Consider the following 20585-nt stretch of genomic DNA (forward strand, 5'->3'; position numbering starts at 1 on the left):
CCGTGTCCTGCCGGCACGCCTCCCGTGGGTGTTTCCCCAGCCCTGGCGGCGCGGCGCTCACGCTCGGGAAGCGCCTCCGCGCGGGGGCGGGGCTTGGGGCGGGGCCGCTGCTGCCGCCCGGGCCACGTGACCCCGCCCCCCGCGCTCCCGGGTCATATGCCGGGGGCGGGGCGGGCCCGCGCGCTGCTGCTGCTCCGGCTCCGCGGCCGCTCCGCGCCTGTGGCGGCCCCGACCCGCCCGGCCCCGCCATGTCCCCCGCCATGTCCCCCGCCGCGCTGCTCCGGGCGCTGCCGCTGGCCGCGCTGCTGCTGCTCGGCCCGGCGCGGGCAGTCCGGCAGGCGCGGAGGCCCAACGTGGTGCTTATCCTCACCGATGACCAGGACGTCTGCCTGGGCGGCATGGTAACCCTGCGGCGGGGGGCGCGGGGCTGGCGGCTGTGTGGCGAGGGGGGCTCGCCGCCCGCCCGGGTCGCGTACCGGGCTGTCGGACGGCGACACCGAGCACGGCGGGCGCGGTGTGGGCGAGGGTCGCTCGGGGTCGCGCTGGGCCCAGCCCGGAGCCGGGCAGGGGCTCGCTGCGGCCTCGGGCCGAGCAGCCCCGCGGAAGGAGCGTCGCGGCGGGGCTGGCACGGGTGGGATGAGCCGCTCTGCGGGGCCGCGGGGCTCGGGGGGCCGGGGCCTCCCTGGAACGGCCGCTGCAGATAGGTATTCCCGTAAACACTCCACACTTGGGCCCGCTTGTGCAATCGCTGTGGCCACGCCAGGCCCTAGCGAGAAGGAAAGGGCACTCTTAGTGTCTTGCCGGGGTTGTTCCTAAAACCTGTGGTGTTGGGCCTTTTTCCAGGCAGCCTGCTTCAAGTCCCTGGCTTCGCCTGGCATCCTTGCATTTTTAGCTGATACCTTTTTGGTGCTTTCCTTTCAGACCCCCCTAAAGAAGACTAACGCTCTTATTGCCCAGATGGGAATAACCTTCGTAAATGCAGTAAGTGTTTGCATGAACGCTCTGAACTTCTGAGGCGTGTGCCTTTATGTATTTTGTATCATAGGTCATCTGAGATCTTAAAAAATGCTATCAGCTTTATGAAACCTGTAGATATGGATGTGAGGTTTTTAAAACTCAATTGCTACCTACTTTTAGGTCTCAAATGAATATAACTTAAGGGGATGTTCAAAATCTGTAGTTTCACTTTCTGAAAGCACTTGTGCTCACTTCCTTAATCTGTAAAGTAAAACTGCGTGGTCTGAATATTAAAAGAAGCTGCTCAAAACTTTCATCAGCTTCATGCAAAATGAAAAGTCACTTCACTCTTTTCCTATTCTAGTGTACCTCCATGGCTAAAATAATGGAGTGAGTCAACAATCAGTATTTTAGTGGGTTCTTGCCTTAACGAAAACCATGTCCAGTCTGGTGGTGAGAAGTTGAAGGGCATGTGCTACAGAGGCCTGAAATTGGTTTCATGTGCAGTTTTTTACTAGTGAAAATACTGAATATATAATTCTGGGTGTCCAGAAAGAAGTGGGTTTGACTGTTTAATATATTAATCAACCTGTTAGCTGATATTTAAAAACTGTAAATTTTGGCATAAAATTGTTTTAATATCCAAGTCTTAAATCTCCTCATTCTGTTTTTCCAGTATGTCCCCAGTGCACTTTGCTGTCCCAGTCGAGCTAGCATTCTAACAGGAAAATATCCACATAACCATCATGTCGTCAATAACACTCTGGAAGGGAACTGTAGCAGCAAGTTGTGGCAGAAGATTCAAGAACCATACACCTTCCCAGCACTGCTCAAAGCTATGTGTGGTTATCAAACATTCTTTGCTGGAAAGTACTTAAATGAGGTATTTGGGGGTTTTTTTTGGTTTTTTTGTGGTTTGTTGTAAGAGTCAAGTGTTCACTGAGGCAAATGTTCACTTGTATACGTGTGCTTTAGGCTTTTTGTTTTTTGAACGAGGATATAGTTTCTAGGAGTTCATAGTAAGATGTAAAATTCAGCACTGAAAGCTGTAAGGCTGTGTGTTCCTCTTGTGTGATGAAATTGGATTAGGAGCTGTATGAGCTACAGGGTTCTTAACAGCATGTTTGCTTTGCATCTCATGCTGGGAAACGGTGGTATAATAAAGCAATGGGACATGAATCTTCACAATAAAGCAATGGAAGATGAATCTTCACAATAAAGCAATGGAACATGAATCTTCACAGCACACACGGATTTGTGTTTGCTGATGTTCCTGAGGCAGCAAGGGGAAGGGAAACTCAGCTGGCTTCCTCTGAGCATCCCTTGACTCAGCAGAGTCTCTCATGCCTGCAGTTAGGGGAGCCATGTAGATTGGAGAGGGCTGCCCTGAGAAAACCCCTTGTGTTGCTCTAAGGCACTCTCTGTTTTGAGTTTGGCACTGACTCAGCAGCTACTTTCCCTATTTTGCTATCTTAAAGGCTAGTTGTTGTAGATTATTTGGCACTGAAGTGACATTACTTGAAGTTCCTACCCCTCCTGGGGGAGGATGAAGGAAGCTGTTGGTCTGTGTGGAATTCTCTTTAGTGTCTTGTGAACTGTTATCACAAAGCCTGCAAGTGTCTTGTCACATGGATGTTTTGATCACTGCTCATTATTTGATATGTACACTATGTTCTCCAGGATTTCTGCATGTTTTCACATGCAGAATGGAGCAGGGAGTAACATTTAAATTTTACTGATGATTGCTAAGTTTTCAATTACTGTCTAGTTATTGAACCCTGGTTTCTTTAATAGGCCCTCCATGTGTTTTTATATGCATATATATGTGGTTTTCCAGATTCTGAAATTGAATTTGGCTTGACATGGTGTTGAATAAAGCACATGAATATGAAACATAATGTCTAGCTTTGATTCATCATAATTGAAACTGTGAGTCATGTTCTCTCTTTTTTCAGTATGGAGCAGAAGATGCAGGGGGAGTAGGTCATGTCCCTCCTGGATGGAGTTTTTGGTACGCTTTGGTATGTGACTTTTTCTTTTTTTTTTTTTTTAACAACTTCATTTTGGTTGCTTTATAATCCAACTCATGTTCTATCTTTGCTAGTCATGAAAGAGCAGGAAAAGAACATCTAATGATTTAATGAAAATTTTCTTTCCCTTTATCCTTAATTGTACATTTGATCTGTGGCTTTTACAAGGGGTACTCTTATTGAGTGCCTGGAGAAAAGAAAGCCATTTGTAAAGCCAGAGCAGTGTGAGATAGCCCTAAAGCCAGCTTTGTTGGTGGAGACCACTTCTGAGAATTTTTGCAGTGTCCTTATGGCAGGTGCTCATAATCTATTTGACAAATGCTCTGGGGCAATTAATTTGGGTTTTTTCAAGTAATCAATGTACATGTTGCTTTGAATAAGTATCTCTGTCACTTTTTCACAGGAGAAAAATTCAAAGTACTACAACTATACTCTCTCAGTAAATGGCAAAGCACGAAGGCATGGTGAGAACTACAGTGTAGATTATCTGACAGATGTACTGGTAAGAAATTTTGCACTGTGTGGTACAGAAACTGCTTATGACCAAATAATGCCTCATGTTGGGGACTTGGGAAAGGCTGAGATAATTTCTTAGGCTGTATTAATTTACAAATGGACAATTGTACTGTTGTGAGGGTGCGTGGCATTTATCAGCAAAGCAAGACCGAGTATATTTAAAAATGACAGGCTTATGTTTGAGCTGTGCAGAGGAAAGGGGTTCCAGCCATTTGCTAGCCAATAGCCTCACTGAGGAGTTAATACTGACTGCTGTGCTGCAGGAGAAACAGGTAGGCAGAGATTTAAATTACTTTATACAAGGTTAGGTTTCATTATAATATGCAACTTCTGTAACAGATTAACTGGGCCAGGATTTCAGTAGGAAGCATGTAAAAATAAACTTCACACCGTGTTTTGTTTCTTAGGTATTATGATGTGTTAGTATCTTGTGGTCTCCAACTCCATCAGTCTGATAAGTTGTAAATATTGTAAATATTAAAGCTTAATCAGTCCTTCTTTGTATCTGAGGGCAATGTGTAGCTCATCAGGGGAGGTTTTAGCCTCTTTATCTGCATAAAATAAAGGCAGGTAACAAAGATGTCAGATCCTTTAAGGAAGGATGGAAGAGTTACTTTAGCTCTCTTAAGGCCCTGTTTGGCAAGGGGCTGGGGGGAGGGGGGATTGTCCCCCTGTCTGCCAAGCAGGAGTCACAATTTGATGTGCTGTTACAGTGTACAGTTGGTACTGGGTTACAGTGTATAGTAAAACTCACTAAAATGCTTCTCTAGATACGTCTCCTCCTCCAGTCTTGTAGTGTTTCATTGGCATCCTGAGGAGTTTAATTCCACTGGGGGCTCAGATATAGACAGCTGCTTACTAGCAACAGCACTGATTGATGTTTCTTAGGGTTCTGAACAGCTGTCTGATTAAATTTAGATTTACATTGTCTAAAGCTAGATTGGAATTGATAAGCCAGAAGTGAGACTATCCTATTACAGGCATTGTACTGGGTTTTTTTGATCCTTCCAGCAGCTCGTAAGCATTTTGTCCAACAGGTCATTGTTGCATAAACTGCTTATTTGTGGTATGTTACCTATTGATACAGCAGTGTATCACAATTTTCAGTGTGTTACTTTCTTCCTGTAGTTACCAAACATGTAACCAGCATTCCAGAGACAGTGTTCAATTCATTTGCTGGGCAGTGCATAGGAATAAATTGCTTATGCAAAGTTCCTCTGTTGTGATGCTCAAGCTTTCTTGTATAAGGGCACCTGGGTATTTGAGTCTGGTATTAAGCACCCAAACACCTGAATCTTTTTACTGCACTTCTCACATGTTGCTGTTTAAGCTCCTAATGAAATCAAAGTTGGCCACGCTATGAGTTTCTGAATGGTTCTTATCCTTCCTTGACTCTGCTGACGTATAACTGAAGTTGAGCCCTTGTTGCTTAGATGCTAAATTTAGAAGGAAGGAAGAGGGGAATTCCTGGTGTATTGTTTTTTTCCTAGAGAAAGAAAAGGTTATCCAAAATGGGGTGTACTAATCAGGCAGGAAAAAAAATGTTGCAAGATTTGAATACTGAAGAACTCATCTACAAGTAATACCTTTGAAGCTGTAATTTTAAAGGCTGACCTGGGGAAGTGAAAATGGAACTTGCAATTTCTTTTGACTTGCTCCTTGAAATTGTGTATAGGCTGAAACAAAAATGAAAGTACAGTGGTGTGAGTGCATTTTGGCTCTGTTCTTCACCAGACCTCCTGTTTTCAACCCTTGTAATCTTGCAGCTTGCTGTAGAATGAGCATAGGCTATAAACAGTGGGGCTGAAAAATTTTTTTTTTCAGAACTATTGCTATTTCTCAAGAAAGCTGAAGCTCTTAAACTGGGATCTGTCAGATGGGAGATGGCATCCTAAAGTCTCAGATTTGGACTGTGTTGAAGAAAGCTGTGATTTTACTTGATTAAACCAGAGTATGGGTGGATTTTGTTGTACTTGGAATAGGCCCAAACTTCTGATGAGCTTTCCAGGTCTAATTCATGCAAGGGTCTGAAGTAGAAAGTCATTTGAAGATGTGAGAAAAATGATTTGTTTCACATGAGCCACTTGGGGTTATTTTTATTATGAACTGCTGTTCTAGACAGCAGTAGGTGAGCAAGCAGTAAGTTTTTGAAGTAGTTTAAATGTTTGCAGTATTACCGAGCTCTAAATAAGTTATGAATGTCTAGTTTAGATTTGTCAAATAGTTGCTCTTTTCCTCTGAGGCATGACTTTTCTTCTCAAACAACACTGTTCACAGGCCAACATGTCATTGGACTTCTTGGAGTACAAATCTAATTTTGAGCCCTTCTTTATGATGATTGCAACCCCAGCACCGCACTCCCCTTGGACGCCTGCTCCACAGTATACAAAGAGCTTTCAGAATGTCAGTGCACCAAGAAACAGCAATTTTAATATTCATGGCAAGGTAAGCTAACTAGCAAGAACCTGTGTGGGTTTATTCTAGTTTGTGAGAGCAGAAGGCAGTGGCCCTGACTTGCATGTTAGATTAGAATGGGCGAGTACTATGACTACTTACTGGTTGTTCAGTCGTGTTAAATCGGTGTGTGTCAGGGTCAGATAAATTTGTTGTGACTTTGAGATATTTGCACGCTAATGTCTTGTAAAAAAACAACATAGTGGCAAAAGTGATATGGTAGTACAATGGAATTATGATTGATAAAGACAAAAAGTGAATTCTGTGACCTGTTTCTAGACTCTTTTGAAGCTCTTAAAAATTGATTAGGATTGCTCTTGGTATATTCAGGGGCAGGCATAGGTAATGTGCTACTGAAAGGCTTGGGTGAAAAATGGCAAGAGCCCTTTCTTCTTTCGCACATCTGCTTATGGATGGGGGCAGTCCATTCCTTGAGCTCATGGCAAAGCTTCCCCAAGGTGGGAGCATGTCAGGTTAATCAGAGGACTCTGGAATCATGAACCATAGGGCCCAGGGTTAGTGAGTGCTTTGAGAACTTGTTTGCTAAAATAACCTAGTGTTACAAATTCAGACATCCTTGTGACAGGGCAGTACCTTCTACTGCTGGCAAATATGGCCAGATATGGTCTAGTTCAGACTAATCTGCTGCAACTTACTCTGCCAGTGTGTGAACTTCTCAAGCAGTTAATTTGGTGAAAACTTACAGAAGTTTTGTATTTTTGATTCAAGTAATTTAAAATATAGAACACATTCCTGTTCAGTGTTCATTTGTTTAGCTTCAAGATTTGCTTCTTATCTTAAGACTGAGATAATGTTGCCTAAATGCCTATCAGGAGCCCAATCATACCTCAGGTCACTGTGACTCCTGTAGTACAGAATGAGACTTGTTTTTAGCTGAGGACTCTAGCTTGCAAAATGACCGTGTGCTCATCAGTATGATAGAAAAACATGAATGAAAGGACAGAAAAGGGCTGCAGGCAATAACAAATATTTTAGCCCAATCTTTTTCATTTTGAACTAGAGAGTGGGAATCAGATTGAGGTTTTTTTTTCTTCCATAAAGGGATTCCAGATTTTGTCTTAAGACTCCATTACTGTAATAAAGCGCTTTTAAAGTAATGATTTAGAAATAACTTGACCAGTGAAGTCAGCAGCTAGCAAAATATGCACTGTGGAGTTCCCTTTTGTGATGTAAAAGCTCTGCCTGTGTCTGTATAACACAGAACAAAATGCTGGACTTAATGTTTGGCAGTTGGTATCTGTGGATACAGCAGTTTTACTGGAGGAACAGACTAGCATTACCTTCCTTCCTAGACACAGCTAATGTGTGTTTCTGCAGCTGGCAGCGTTGTGGCCTTGAAGCTTAAATCTTCTTGGAACTTCAGTGTTTTCTAGAGCTGTACTGTTCTCTAGGGCAAGCATGATTGCTACAGTAGCAGTAAACATGGAAATAGGCTCAGACCCTCACTGATGTTGTAATGCTTGCTTGACAGTGTTGGATTAGTCTTGACTCCTAAAGAAATGTTGCCCCACTTCCTTGTACTGGATGTGGGCAAGAGCTACTAAGAGGAACCATTTAGGCAGAATCTCAGCATGGAAAGTAGGAATTAAACTCTTGTATATGTCATTGGTCAGAGTCTGAGTTTAACTTCTGCTTTGGATCCTCAGCTAGAAATGGTAAGAAATGATCAGCAGCTTGGATTCCCAAGCAGAATTATTAATAGACCAGATGAGTTTTATCTAAGCTGTTCTAAAAGAGAAGTTGTTCAAGATATGTGTTGGGTATCTCTCTTGCAGGCCTTGCTTTTCCTGCATCAAAGTACAGTTGTGTTCTGATTCTTGCAACACACTGTATATTGTCTCAGTCTCCTAAAATTTCTCCAAGAATGGAGCTTAGGGAGGCTGCAGGATTGGTGGATTGCTTTATATATAAGTGCTGAAAGAGACATGACAGGGAAGCAGATTTGAGAACTCTGAGTAAGTGTGAAGTTTATTGAAATCCACAGAGGTGTGGAGTGCTGTGTGAAGTTTTTGAAGCTTCAGAGAAAGGTAAGAAGAATAAAATACTCCAAGGGAGGATTCTGCTGCACTAGGTTGCTTATCCTGCCTGAGCTACTTGTGTGGTTGTGCTTTATGAAGCTCCTCTCCTAAGCATAGCCCTTGTGAAGGGAGCTGGTGCACTGGTGATGTTGCCAGCTCCTTTGTTCTCTGAAGAACTTCTGCTTAGCTGAAGGTAGGTTTTGTGCTGTATTTCCTTACCTTTTCCTCTCTCAGCTGAGATCAACTGTGTCTCTCCAGAGAATTGTTTTACAACTCCTATAAAAGAAACAGCTGAATGCAGCAGATTAAAGTAAACTGGATACAGTATTAAGTCTCCATGCCAAAAATCTTTCTTTCGGTAGTCAAGAGCAGAAAACAGGGAACTTATATGAGTCACTTTGTTGTGAGTCCCTAAAGCCTGAGCCCTTCAGTCATTTGCTTGTGACAGGAGGGAAATTGCGTAACAAGAGGCTCTACACAGAGGAGTGACCACCTAAATACAGCTTTAAGCTGAGGGTAATGAGTGGGTCATCTCTGACCTACTAAATGAAAAATGTAAAGCTGCCCTGACATGACTGTTCTCTTTGTTCTGATCCCCACTAATACTAACTTTCAGGTTGTTCACAACAGACCTTCCCATGTATTTGTACAGCAGGTGACCCAGCTCAGACTAGTCCTTCAGTGTGGAAGTATCACTTTTTATATGAATTACTTCATCTCCATTACTTTGGGGGGTGTAGGTGAGGAAAGAAAGAAAGGAGCAGTTTCTAAAAGTTGGGAATACATCTGGAAGAATCCATGATGCTGCATCTAAAGAAATGCTCTTGTTTTGCATTCAAAATCTAAATAAAATAATGTTCTGTTTCATTCAGTAGTTACCAGCCCTGATTTCTTAGACTGCCAAGGATCTGATAGTGGCACTGTTAGATATTTTAACTGACCTGTTTATAACTTAGGTAATTTTAATTGCTTTGGGTGCAGGAGCTTTTGCCCACCTTGCTACCTGTTGAGATGCTCACCAATTTTGGTCCCAAAAGTACCTCACTTCTGACAACCAAGTCCAATCTTACAATGATGCTCAATGCTTCATATTGTTTTCCTCAGATCTGTCTTACACGATCACACTTTTACCTCTGAGAGAGCTTCCCTAGATCCTTTCACAGTTTTCTTCCCTGAACTGCTTTGAAAAAATCCACATTTGTTTTCTTCACATCAAGGGCTAAGCATAATGGAGCTGTACTGTATCTTAATCTTGAAAGTTAGTTTTTACATGAACCAACAGGGAAAACCGAAGTCAGGTCAGTTTGATACCATTGCCTGACTTTTTCACAGGAATTGTTTTTGTAATTGCTCTAAGAAAGGCTTAAAACCTGATACTTCTCCCATACTCTAATCTTTGTTGTTTTATTTGGTTTTTTTAGAACAAGCACTGGTTAATTCGACAAGCAAAGACTCCAATGAGCAACTCTTCAATACAGTTTCTTGATGATGCTTACAGAAAGCGGTAAGAATTTTTCTTACCTGTTGCTTAAGGTTTCTAATCAGAATTTATAAGGTGTGGATTTTTAAAAAAAACTGTAGTAAGTCTGACAATTGATATCAGATTACCTCTAATAACAGTTGATATCAGATTACCCCTAATAGTTCTCTGGCACTTGTCTCAGAAGACCTCATGACTTTGTTTACATTTTGCAAATAAACTTTGGCTTCAGAAATACCATGTTCACAAATGCTGCCATTATTTGTCATAAAAAAGACCAATTGCACCTGAGCTCTCTATTGCTTTTCTTTCAGTCCACCACAGGGTTTTATTTAAAAATGGCCTTACCTTCTACTTCACTTAATTCCAGTTTCTTGCATGATGTACATCAAATGTAGTTGATCTGTCTGCCAGCTAATCTGATTTATTAATCTTGTCTCTCAGTCTGTATGTGGGAATGCCTGACTGGCCAGGCGAGGTGCTAGATTCCTTTTTATAAAGGGGATGTGGTGAATAATGTGCAGACATGACTTGTTCCCTTTTTTAATAAAGAGCAAGGGTACTTGTTTGCACCACAGATGCTTTCTTTAAATGCTTTGAAACAAACATTACCTAAAGTGTTGATCTTTGTTTTGAGCTGTTACCAGGCATTATCTTGTGACTTTGGAGATGGAAACCCAAGATTTTTCAGACTTTTGCTTTATAAAGCATGAAGGTGAAAATTATGCAGCAGCATTTTAAGCTGAGAAACAGCAGAATCCAAGATTTGAATAGCTGTACTTAATTCAGCCTGATACTAGTCTGTAGAGAGTGGTGGAAGCAATCACTTTTCTTAGCAGCAAATCCCATGAAAATGAAAAGAACTTGTGGAAGTTGAAGGCTTTAGATACACTGAAATAATGGACCCTAACATTACATGAGTAGTACAAAACAGCTGGTACAGTTTTCAAGCAGAAAGGATCCCATAAAGACAACTAAATTCGTGGTTGATTTTCATTTTAATATTAAACTACATATAAAGAACTAATAACAATTGACCTTGCAGGAGATAACTGACTTTTTTTTACTATGATGCTTCAAGGTTGGTCTTCACTGTGCCCAGATAAGGAGTAATCAGCATTTTGATGTCTTTCACAGACACTACAGAAATCAAAAAGAACTGAGGACAAACATTGTATTTCTATCTTTATTGCAGCTTTTAAAATAGTGTAGTAGTCTATGAAGCTTGTTTTCAGAATTTGTAAACAAAATAATTCACTTACAGTGCATATGCTGCTGACTGGAAGCAGGGTATAAGTGTCCTACTTGCAGTCAGGGTTATTCCAAATTGTTCACACTCAAATGTGAAGTACTTTGTTTCTGTATAGGTGGCAAACTCTGCTGTCAGTAGATGACCTGATAGAGAAACTCGTGAAGAAATTGGAAGTGAATGGAGAGTTAGACAACACATACATCTTTTACACATCAGACAATGGCTACCACACTGGTAAGATTTTCACTGCTTACTGCTTATTTGTAGAGGAATTGCATAACCTTTCACCCTCATGACCACTCCAGAAAATGGGAACAGCAGCTGTGGAAAGTTATAGATGTCAGAAGTATTGATTTGAATTGCGAAACAATCTGGGGTTGCAGTGTGGGGTGCTTGGGATTTTATTGTTATTTTTTGGGGGTTTTTTTGTTGTGGATTTCAGCATTAATTTCTACCAGTGTATCCTGGTATGCATAAAATTAGGACAGAAATAAAGGAAAGGTCTCTGTGTTCTTTTGGAAGAGTTGGTATAAGAGGGTTATCCAGTAAAAATATGTCAAAGACTGCTCTGTATCGTGTTGTACAAGTGCAGTATCTGAGCTGTTAAGCTTTGTAAGATATGGCTTATACTTTGAAGTTATCTCTGCTGTCCTCCAATTTATTAATATAGTTCAGGTTAACAACCTCTCTTCTTTAAAAATGGGCTGGTGGTAATAATGTGCCCGTAACAGAGGGGGTGGAACTAGATGATCTTTGTAAGGTCCCTTCCAACCCAAACCACACTACAGTAACACAAGGCTGATAATGTAATCAAAAAGCCATTTAACTTTTCCATCTTCTCTTGTTTAGGCCAGTTTTCCTTGCCAATAGACAAACGGCAGCTCTATGAGTTTGATATCAAAGTTCCATTGCTTGTTCGAGGACCAGGGATAAAACCAAATCAGACAAACAAGGTAAGAAAAAAGTGAAATCCCAGTAGAGATTTATTTTTAATGTTGTTTCACAGTTACCACTTTAGCTGCTGATTTGTTGCCCTGCATACATATGTATCCATAAAATGAAGTACACAGAGTGGAAGAAAGTGCAAAGGCCTCCTCACAAAAAAGCTGTCTGTTCCTTCTTGAATCAAATAAAGCCATGGAAGGCCACAAAAGCAAACTAATTTTGAACTCACTTTCCAAATTCCCTACCACTGCTTTTCAATGTTACGGGGTTCATTAGCCCATAAAAATGAAATTAGGTAGTGTTTAAAATAGGCTTTGAACTTCTGAAGTTAAATTCTTCTCATCCTGCAGATGCTTGTTGCAAATATTGATTTGGGTCCCACTATTCTGGATATTGCGGGATATGACTTGAATAAGACCCAGATGGATGGGATGTCACTGTTGCCACTGTTGGTAAGTAGGGACAGGGGTAGTAACCTGTAGTTCTTGCAGGGGTAATTCTTCAAAGTCACTGCTACTTCCTTTGATAGATTAGGTTGTCTCATAACCCACATTCTTCCTTTGATGTTGTTTTCAAGTGGGATGCTCATAGCTGAGTAAAAAAAGTAGGTATGTTTCAATGCAGATATATTTTCATAAGTGCTAAAACTTTGTGGTCATATTCTAATAGAAAGTTGTGTCATCCTTTGGATAATTCTCACATTTGTAATAATTCCTGTTTTGAAGCCTGTGTTTTGTTTCCATCTTGCATTCTCCTTCCCCTTTTCCTTAGCTTTTCTCAGCATAGGAATAGGAGAAAAACACTGTTCTCATTAAATCTTTGGTTTGACTCCATTTTCAGTAGAACTGGTGTTTCCTGCCAAACTCTAGAAGAGTGCATATGGTTTTATAAAGTAAACTTGACCTTTTTAATAGGTGAGCAGAAGCCTATTTAAATAAAGCTGCTTGCAGGTGATCTGTTTAATTTTAATTAAATTTAGTCTATAAATTGAAGGCAGCTTACTTGGAAAGTAAGCTTGGAAAGATCATCCAGACTTCAAATGGTGCTTTGCTCTTTAAACCTTGTATCCAAACCTTAAGCTGTTCTTTAGACAGAAGCAGGTAAAAGGCACCTGTTCTAAACTCTGGTGGAATCAAATTTGAAACTCATGTTTTGCTGCATATGCCTGTGGTGGTGCTGTATATTAACTGTAAACTTTCATCTTCCTCTGTCTTTTAAAATGCAGCTACAAATAGACCAGCTTAAAACCTAGTTGTTTCTTAAAGCTGTTTCTTTTTTTGCTTGGTTGGTTTTTTGCCAAGGGTATCTTTTTTCCATCTGTTGTGGTAATGTGATACAAATCAAAGGGAAACAGCCTTGTTGCAGGGATCTTGTCTGTAGGATAGTAGTATTTGGTCATGTGGCTCCTACTTGGTATTACTGCATGATCTTTACAAATTGAAGATAGTATTTTAAACCCTCACAGGAAGGTGTACTAATATTTTTGGTTTAATCCCTGTCTTTCAGTTACACAAGACCTTCTAACCTCAAGCTAATTATTTAGGACTGATACTGCCTAGTAAGCAGTGGACAGTGTTAGTGTTATTCCAAGCATGGAGAACTTTTTCTATTTCACATTACAGTAGATACTAAGTTGTGTTAACCTCTTGTAGAGAGGAGACAAAAATGTCACGTGGAGATCAGACTTCTTGGTGGAGTACCAAGGAGAAGGATACAATGGCAGTGATCCTACCTGTCCTGGCCTAGGACCTGGAGTCACAGTAAGTAAGACAAGATCTGTTAATATTAGGGACTAGCTGCTGAATTAAACCTGTTTGTGTGGGCTAACCTGGTTCTGCATGGAAGCTCCCAGTGTGTTGGTAAGTAGGAGCCAGCTCTGTAGCTCCCGTGCAGCATTTCACAATTGGAAGGAGATGTCCAGCCATGTGGAACTGGCATGTCCATATGACCAGAGAGATCACAAAAACCCTTTCAGTGGGAATCTATGGAGCCTCAGGGCTGGAGACTGATGCATGAAGGTGTGGACTTAAGTCAAGTGTGTGACAATGACATAATGTTCTTTCTAAACTTTCAGTACCTGCACAATTGCACAATTCTTGTTTGTGATTATTAAGTCACTAGTTACTCTCTAAATTGAAGCAGTTTGCTTTGCTTTACTAAAGTAAAGCATTCCATTGGTGCTGTCTTCAGTAGTGTGTTGTACTGTTCTCTCCTGTGTATGTACATTTGTTTCCCAGACAAAATGCACTTAGTCATGGTGAGTTTAATAACAACACTGAGTTTTTGCTTAAAATCCCCAGTGGAAATTTGCACGTGCTAAATTAAGATCTGGGTGTTCATGCTAGCTGCAGTTAGCATGAGCTGGTACAGACTCTAGGAAAGGTTCATCTTCTGCCCTGAAGTTTTTGTTTGCTGCTTGCCTCACAGCACTGCTTCCCAGACTGTGTGTGTGAGGATTCCTATAACAACACGTACGCCTGTGTAAGGACCCTGTCAGCTGCCTGGGACCTGCAGTACTGTGAGTTTGATGACCGGGAGGTAAGTCTGTCTGACTACATGTCAGCTGTGCACAGCCTGGCTCTGTCTGCACTCTTATCAGCTCTCAAGGCTGACTGCCATTGCTTGCAGGATAAACACTCAAGCACTTATCTCCTATTGTGAATGTTTGACCAAAACTGTAGTTGAACTACAGGGTTTTGGGAAGAAGGGGGAAAAAGGGTGTGGGAGGGGAGTGAGGCCTAAACTGTGATTATCACTTTCTGGTATCACCTAACAGCCTCACAGGGAGCTGTGCTGGGCTGGTTTCAGTTCTCTCTCTTAGCCTAGCTCCATGTAGCAGTCTCTTTTAAGCAACAAATATTTTCTGATACCATAAACACAGCAGAGGTACAGTGTTCAACTCTTTTACTTGGAAAGACCTGAAATTCCAGGTTAATAATTTCTTACCTATTATTTCCTTGTTTGTCTGGCAAAAACAGTGGTGAAGTTACAACTGTGGGAAAGGTCTCTGACCTTATCTCGAGTAGTTTGGGTGTAAGGGACACAACGTCCCCCGTTCAGAGGCTGCTCAGGTTTCTCTGTGGGAGCACGTGCTGTATGTACAAAAGGTGGTGTGTCACGGGGCTGATCTTGAGTTGTGCTTGTTTGCACACAGCTGCTCCAACAAGCATGTGGGGCTTGAGGCAGCTGGGTCACAGATCTAACAAACTGTGCTGGCAGCAGCTGTGCAGGCACTGCATGAACAGCAGGTATGCCCAGTAACATGTACCACACAACATGTTGTATGCTAGTCTACAATGAGCAGCTTAAGCCAGGGGAGGAAATCCCGCAAGATGTTTTTGCAGTAAGTGTCAAAAACTGTACAGGAAACCAAAATATCAATTAGCAGACCCTGGACTTCAGTTTTCCCCTTTCTGACAATGATGATCAAGTTAAACAAGTCTCGTGGATTTCTTTGTAAAAGTAGTCTCCAGAGTTGACTCAATAGTACTCTTCATGTCACTTTGGGATTTTTCTACTAAGAATGTATGGTTGTGGCATTTTTGGGTGACTCTGCATACCTGAGCTAGTGGAATAACACCAACAGCATGGGAAAGGTGCAACAATGTGGCTTCTATAACCTTGCTGTGAACCTTGTAAGAAAAAGGCCAAAGTCTGTCTGATATGTCTTTGTCAGAGTCAGACACAACTCAGCCAGTTTTTATCAGTATCATCTGCAGTCAGGCCTCGTACTCTAGCACAGACAAAACCACAGCTAAATTCTTGAGATACTGTTGACCAGTATTTGTCCCACAGAAGTGTCTAGAGAGTTAATGTACCAAAAAACAAGTCTGCCCTAAAATCCTCCAGACAAAACTCAAAGTACATGCACACAGAATAAATTTTTTCTGTTTGAGGCTGTAGCATTCTTGTATTCAGCTGTTTTGTACATGAAGAAGTTAAGACAGCTGTCTTGGTATGATAGCTCTAAGTAGCTAATGAGTATAGAATGTTGATGTTGTGGTCATGAAATAAAGTTGTTTTGACATCTATTAGTGAAAAGACTGCCAGCTTAGGCAAGGCCTCTTACTGTAGTCTTACAGTCATAAGAAAATGTTAGAAAAGAATCTGCTGTGGCAGGTGAGTACTTTAGGTGAAAGTAAAAACTTTTCCAACAAAACTGTGCTACAGCAAAACTTTGCTTGCACACTGTCCTGTCTTTGACCAGGCAGCTGCATGGCTGAACACAGCTTATGTGTGGGGCTGCTGCAGCAGAGTTCAGACTAACATCTGAGACTGTGTGCTGCCATAAAGCGTTCTTCCCAAATAATATGTCTGTTAATTAGCATTCAGGACTTAATACAGTGCAGGAACTTTCTTCTACAGGTGTTTGTGGAAGTGTATAACTTGACTGCAGATCCACACCAGATCAATAACATTGCTAAAACAATTGATCAAGAAATTCTAGAGAAGATGAACTATCGACTAATGATGCTGCAGTCCTGCTCAGGAGCAACCTGCCGCACACCAGGTGTCTTCGATCCAGGGTAAGCAGTGTAACACTTCATTACTGTAACACTTTGAAATATAACTATGTAGTTTTTAAATTCAGCCTTTAGAGAGGGTTTTTGTGATGTACATACTGGCTTTTCAATAGAGATGTTTTCTTGATGCTGCTATTTTTTAATGGTTAATCTATATTTTAACTTACCATGTATAACTTTGATGATTTGATACTGGTACTTTAATGTTGTCAGACATTGTTGACTTAGCACAATTGTACACTTTAACTATTTTGAATAGTCAAGAGACTGACCTCAGGTTTGTCTGCAAACCAGGAAAAGTTCTGCTGGTTTCTGTAGGCAGATATTTTCCAAGTACTAGCTCTGATTGTTCCTAGGGATGCTGTATGCAGGAATGTTTCCTGCAGGACCTGAGCTGTCTGTATTACCTGTTGGAAGTAAATAGCACTTTGTGCCTCAAAACTCAGTCACTGGTCATTTGCACCAAAGCTTTTGAAAGCAGTATTTAAAATGTCCTTAGAGTGTCCTTAAAGTGCTGCATAAGTTTGTCATTTGGGACAGCAATGCTTTCTGTTAGAATGTAGCTCCTGAATGCTTGATGCTATACATGCCCCTATGCTGCCCCTACATTGTAGCTAGGATTTATTTCCTTGGAGACGCAGCTTTTGGTTGCATGTTGTTACAGTTTATCTGTTGTAATAGCGCTGCTGTGTGCTGCTGAGGAAGCAGCTTCTCCCATAGCCTTGCAGCAGAGCTCTTCCAGCACCAAGCCCTGTGGAAGTGCTGGTCCCTGCAAGCCCAGCAGCTGACCCTGACCCTGTCTGTTCCTCTCTGCAGGTACAGGTTTGACCCACGGCTCATGTTCAGCAATCACGGCCTGCGGGCTCGGAGGTTTTCTGCACAGTTCTTGTAAAACCCTGAAGGGCCTCTTGCAATGGGCTCCCACAAACCAGTTCCTCCAGTGACTGCAGCAGGTCTGTCTCTGTTAACTTTCGCTGATTACAGCTGGAAGACTTCTAATGGGCTTTTCAAACCCTGTTTGGAAGGAAACCCCTTGTCTTTAGCTGGTTGCCTTGTGCAATATATATATTTTACAGCTGAACTCTAACTGTAAATTGTTAGATACAGCTAATCAGTCTTGCTCAGATCGTTGATTACCACCTTTGTCTTTCAATTACCTTTTCATATCACAAGCACAGAGGTGAACCTATGTCTATGAATCTGAACAGTTTATTTTGTTCTAAAAAATAAGTAAATGTGTATTTGAGTCAGGTTAGATAGGCAGGTGCTATTGCACAGTAATGCTCACCCATGTTCAGTGTCACAGACCTTCTTAAAATCTGTGCTTAATTATAGGTTTCCTGTATTGAGCTCCAGGCTGTTAAGGACAATAGCAACCTAGCCCAAAAGAGTAGGGAGGGCATTAGTCAAAAGTGTAGGATCTGAGTAGCAAGTGTCTTGTACAGAATTAAAATCCATCTACTAAATAGTCTCTTTCAATGAGACCACTTTGAGATGAGACCAATGAATTTTGTAGGACAGCTTTGGTAGCTTGCAAGCAAGAATGTAATTTCAGTCTCCTGGTTTTAAATGCTAGGCTGGGTTACTGTGTACTACTGAAAAACCTTTTAGGGTTTTAGATTGACTTCCTAGTGAGTTAAGAGACTGTTGATACTAACAAGAATTCAAGTAAGTGTGCCTGTGCTTTGAGCTAACTCTTCAGTCTGTTTTAATACACAAACAGAAGTAATACTAAAATAAACAAAATCCAACAACCAGGGTACCGCAGTAGAGGTGATCTGTTTGTAACCTCCAAATGTCTTGAATTGTCTAACTTCTTATGTTGATTAGATTCTTGAAGGTAAATTATTTTGAAAGCAACTAGGTAAAAATAAATCATAGAATCATTGCTCACTAGACATTAGGCTAAGAGCTATTTTAGGCAGTTTAAATGCTTCATAGAGTGTTGCTTTTTGATTGAGACCTAACTACTTGGAACCTTCAAAAAGTGGCCTTCACACCAAAGGTCTGCATGGCAGAAGTCACTTGGTTTCCCTCCAAAAGGGTGATGTCTCTTCAGCCTTCTGATTAGGCTTATCTGAAATGCAGCCATCATGTGCACCCAAACTTCAGTATCTTTCTAAATCTTGAAAAACACATAAACTTGCATTACCATGTAACTTCTGTATAGATTCACTGGCAAAACACCATCTGGAAACACTGAATTATGGATCTTCTGCAAGACAAGTTGTGTTGCTTGTGGGCAAATCAACTCTGTTTTCAGGCATGATAATCATTCCCTTATCAAACAGACTGTAGCAAAACTATTTAGTGTTCAGTTATTTCACATCTCTTACCCCTGTAGAGAGCATGATTATTTTAAATCATCATTAAGTAGGCAACAAAGTATGACTCTAAACTGTGAAGATGCATACCCCAGTGTGCAGATCCACCAACTGGATACAAGCAATGCTACAATAAAATAAGTTGAATTTTCTTGGCTTTTAGTTCTGAGGCACAGAAGTCCTTAATGTAGCTTAGAATTGCAAACTTCTGCGGTGGTCTACAGGTTTGATTTTTACAGAACTTTTGTTTTAAATCTCTCAGAAGTGACCAAATATTTGGAAGAAAAAAAAAAGCTTGAAAGGTAATGTTTCAGCTGAGGCATCTGTATAAATGCAGAGGGTTTTGGATAGTCAGACTCCTTACATGCTTTCAAAAACTCAGGACTTTTTTTTTCTCTCAACTACAACTGTAGCTTTATCCTGCTTTTTGTTTCTCAAGCGTTAGTATTGGCCATCACTATCCTTTATACACTGTTTTGTCTCTAGCGACCAAACCAAAGTTGTCTTCATGCTCCCAAGGGTTTTCTTACTGAGCTTATGTAGGTAGTGTTTTGCTTGGAGAATTCTAGCAATTCAGACCTGTTCTTTGTTTAAACTTCCTTTTGGTAGCTGTGTGGAGGCTAGTGTGAAATACATGGGCTGCTGCACATTAAACCCTCATCAGTCCTATCAAATCTGGGTCCTACATCAAGTTTCTGCTTAAGTTTCAGTGCAAGTAATGTGCATTTTGTTGCTCCTTATTAGAAAAAAAACTTTGTTACGAGTACAGAAATGTAACTCTAATACAGTCTTTTCTTAAAGTGATTTTAAGCCCTAACAAGGACATGTTCTTTTGAATTAATTTATTTTTTGCCTAATTAGTAATATGGAAGCTGACAGAATTGATGCAGATTATTCAGTATGAGTGACCAGATGTTTTACCCAAATTAATCCTCTTGCTGTCTGCACATACCTGTAAAGCATTTCATTGCAAGGCTCAGTAATTTAACACACTCACTGTCAGAGAACCACACTATACCTGAATTCTGGCCTAGGTAGTAAATGTTCTATTAAACTGAAATTCAGAATTAAATTAATCAGTCCTTACTTAATGGGTTAGGAGAATATTTGATTCACTCCCACTTCTGATAAAGTCTTGAAAATTGTTAAGCATGTAGTTAAAGGAAGAACAGGAACCAAGAGCTGCCTGCCTTCCATTGCTTTTAGAGCACTTTATCACTTGTGTCTGTTGCCATAAAGCAGTTAATTCTGAGTATTTTTACAGCCACAAATGAACAGTGTTAATTCTTATACTTGATAATTAAAAAAACCACTATGAAGGATCTTTGACTCTTATCCAGATCTAATTCCCAACTAAGTTATTTGAAAACTAAATGGTCTTTCTGATTTTCCCTTTCATGTGTTATTTGACCATGGCTGCATCTATACCTGGTCATGGAAGGCATTCATGTTAAATGTACAGAGTTTTAAATAAAGGGCCTTACTGGTACAGATTTGAGTTTAAATAAAATGTGATCATGTTTTTTACTTTTTTAAAAAACCATTATTATCAAAAGCAGAGCTGTGTTTTTTTTAATTATCTGATCTGGTAAAGTAGATACTATACAGGGAGAAATACAATTAATAACTTCCTTATGCTACCATAAATTAAACCAACATTCATTATCATCACTTCAGCATAAGTGAATACAGCCACTACCTGCTTACCCAGTGTGGGCCCAGAAAACTGGGCTTCTTCATTCTGGGGAATGAAGCTGTAGCAGGAACATGTACATGGAAACACACACCCAAAGCAGGTATAATACCTTTTCAATCAAGTTAAATGTGAGACTGATTCATCAAGCTGATTAGTGTATGAACATAATGAAACAGCTGTCATTTATTGTGATTCAATTAAAATGAATTATCTTTGTATGTCTCTCTGTATGTGAGCATACTTTGCTGTAGCATGTTGTAAGTATATTTCTGCTGTTTTGAACATCTGTTTAGAAAGTGCCCTTCCAGAGGACCCTGTTCACTGCTGCACTTTTGAAGAAAGAAAAAATAAACTGCCTATCAAACTTCC

The 20585-nt window shown here is 40.8% G+C and overlaps 1 protein-coding gene across 1 annotated transcript; it reads left to right on the forward strand.

Moving 5' to 3' along the window:
- Positions 1-248: 248 nt before the first annotated feature.
- GNS (glucosamine (N-acetyl)-6-sulfatase) lies at positions 249-20585 on the forward strand. Its single transcript, XM_063155134.1, has 14 exons — positions 249-401; positions 922-981; positions 1634-1840; positions 2913-2978; positions 3391-3489; positions 5781-5948; positions 9418-9500; positions 10844-10962; positions 11578-11681; positions 12024-12125; positions 13326-13433; positions 14101-14211; positions 16039-16199; positions 17013-20585. Exons 1-14 carry the CDS (start codon positions 249-251, stop codon positions 17086-17088), a joined length of 1617 nt encoding a protein of 538 aa, XP_063011204.1. The 3' UTR covers positions 17089-20585.

Source organism: Melospiza melodia, chromosome 4, assembly GCF_035770615.1.
Source record: "Melospiza melodia melodia isolate bMelMel2 chromosome 4, bMelMel2.pri, whole genome shotgun sequence".
NCBI classification, from domain to species: domain Eukaryota; kingdom Metazoa; phylum Chordata; class Aves; order Passeriformes; family Passerellidae; genus Melospiza; species Melospiza melodia.

What these genes read in the sequence shown, in the direction of transcription:
- GNS (XM_063155134.1), top strand. Translation starts at nt 249, where the DNA reads ATGTCCCCCGCCATGTCCCCCGCCGCGCTGCTCCGGGCGCTGCCGCTG. An exon ending in AGACAATGGCTACCACACTG is followed by an intron (nt 10,963 to 11,577) that starts GTAAGATTTTCA and finishes TCTCTTGTTTAG; the next exon opens with GCCAGTTTTCCTTGCCAATA. An exon ending in TGTCACTGTTGCCACTGTTG is followed by an intron (nt 12,126 to 13,325) that starts GTAAGTAGGGAC and finishes AACCTCTTGTAG; the next exon opens with AGAGGAGACAAAAATGTCAC.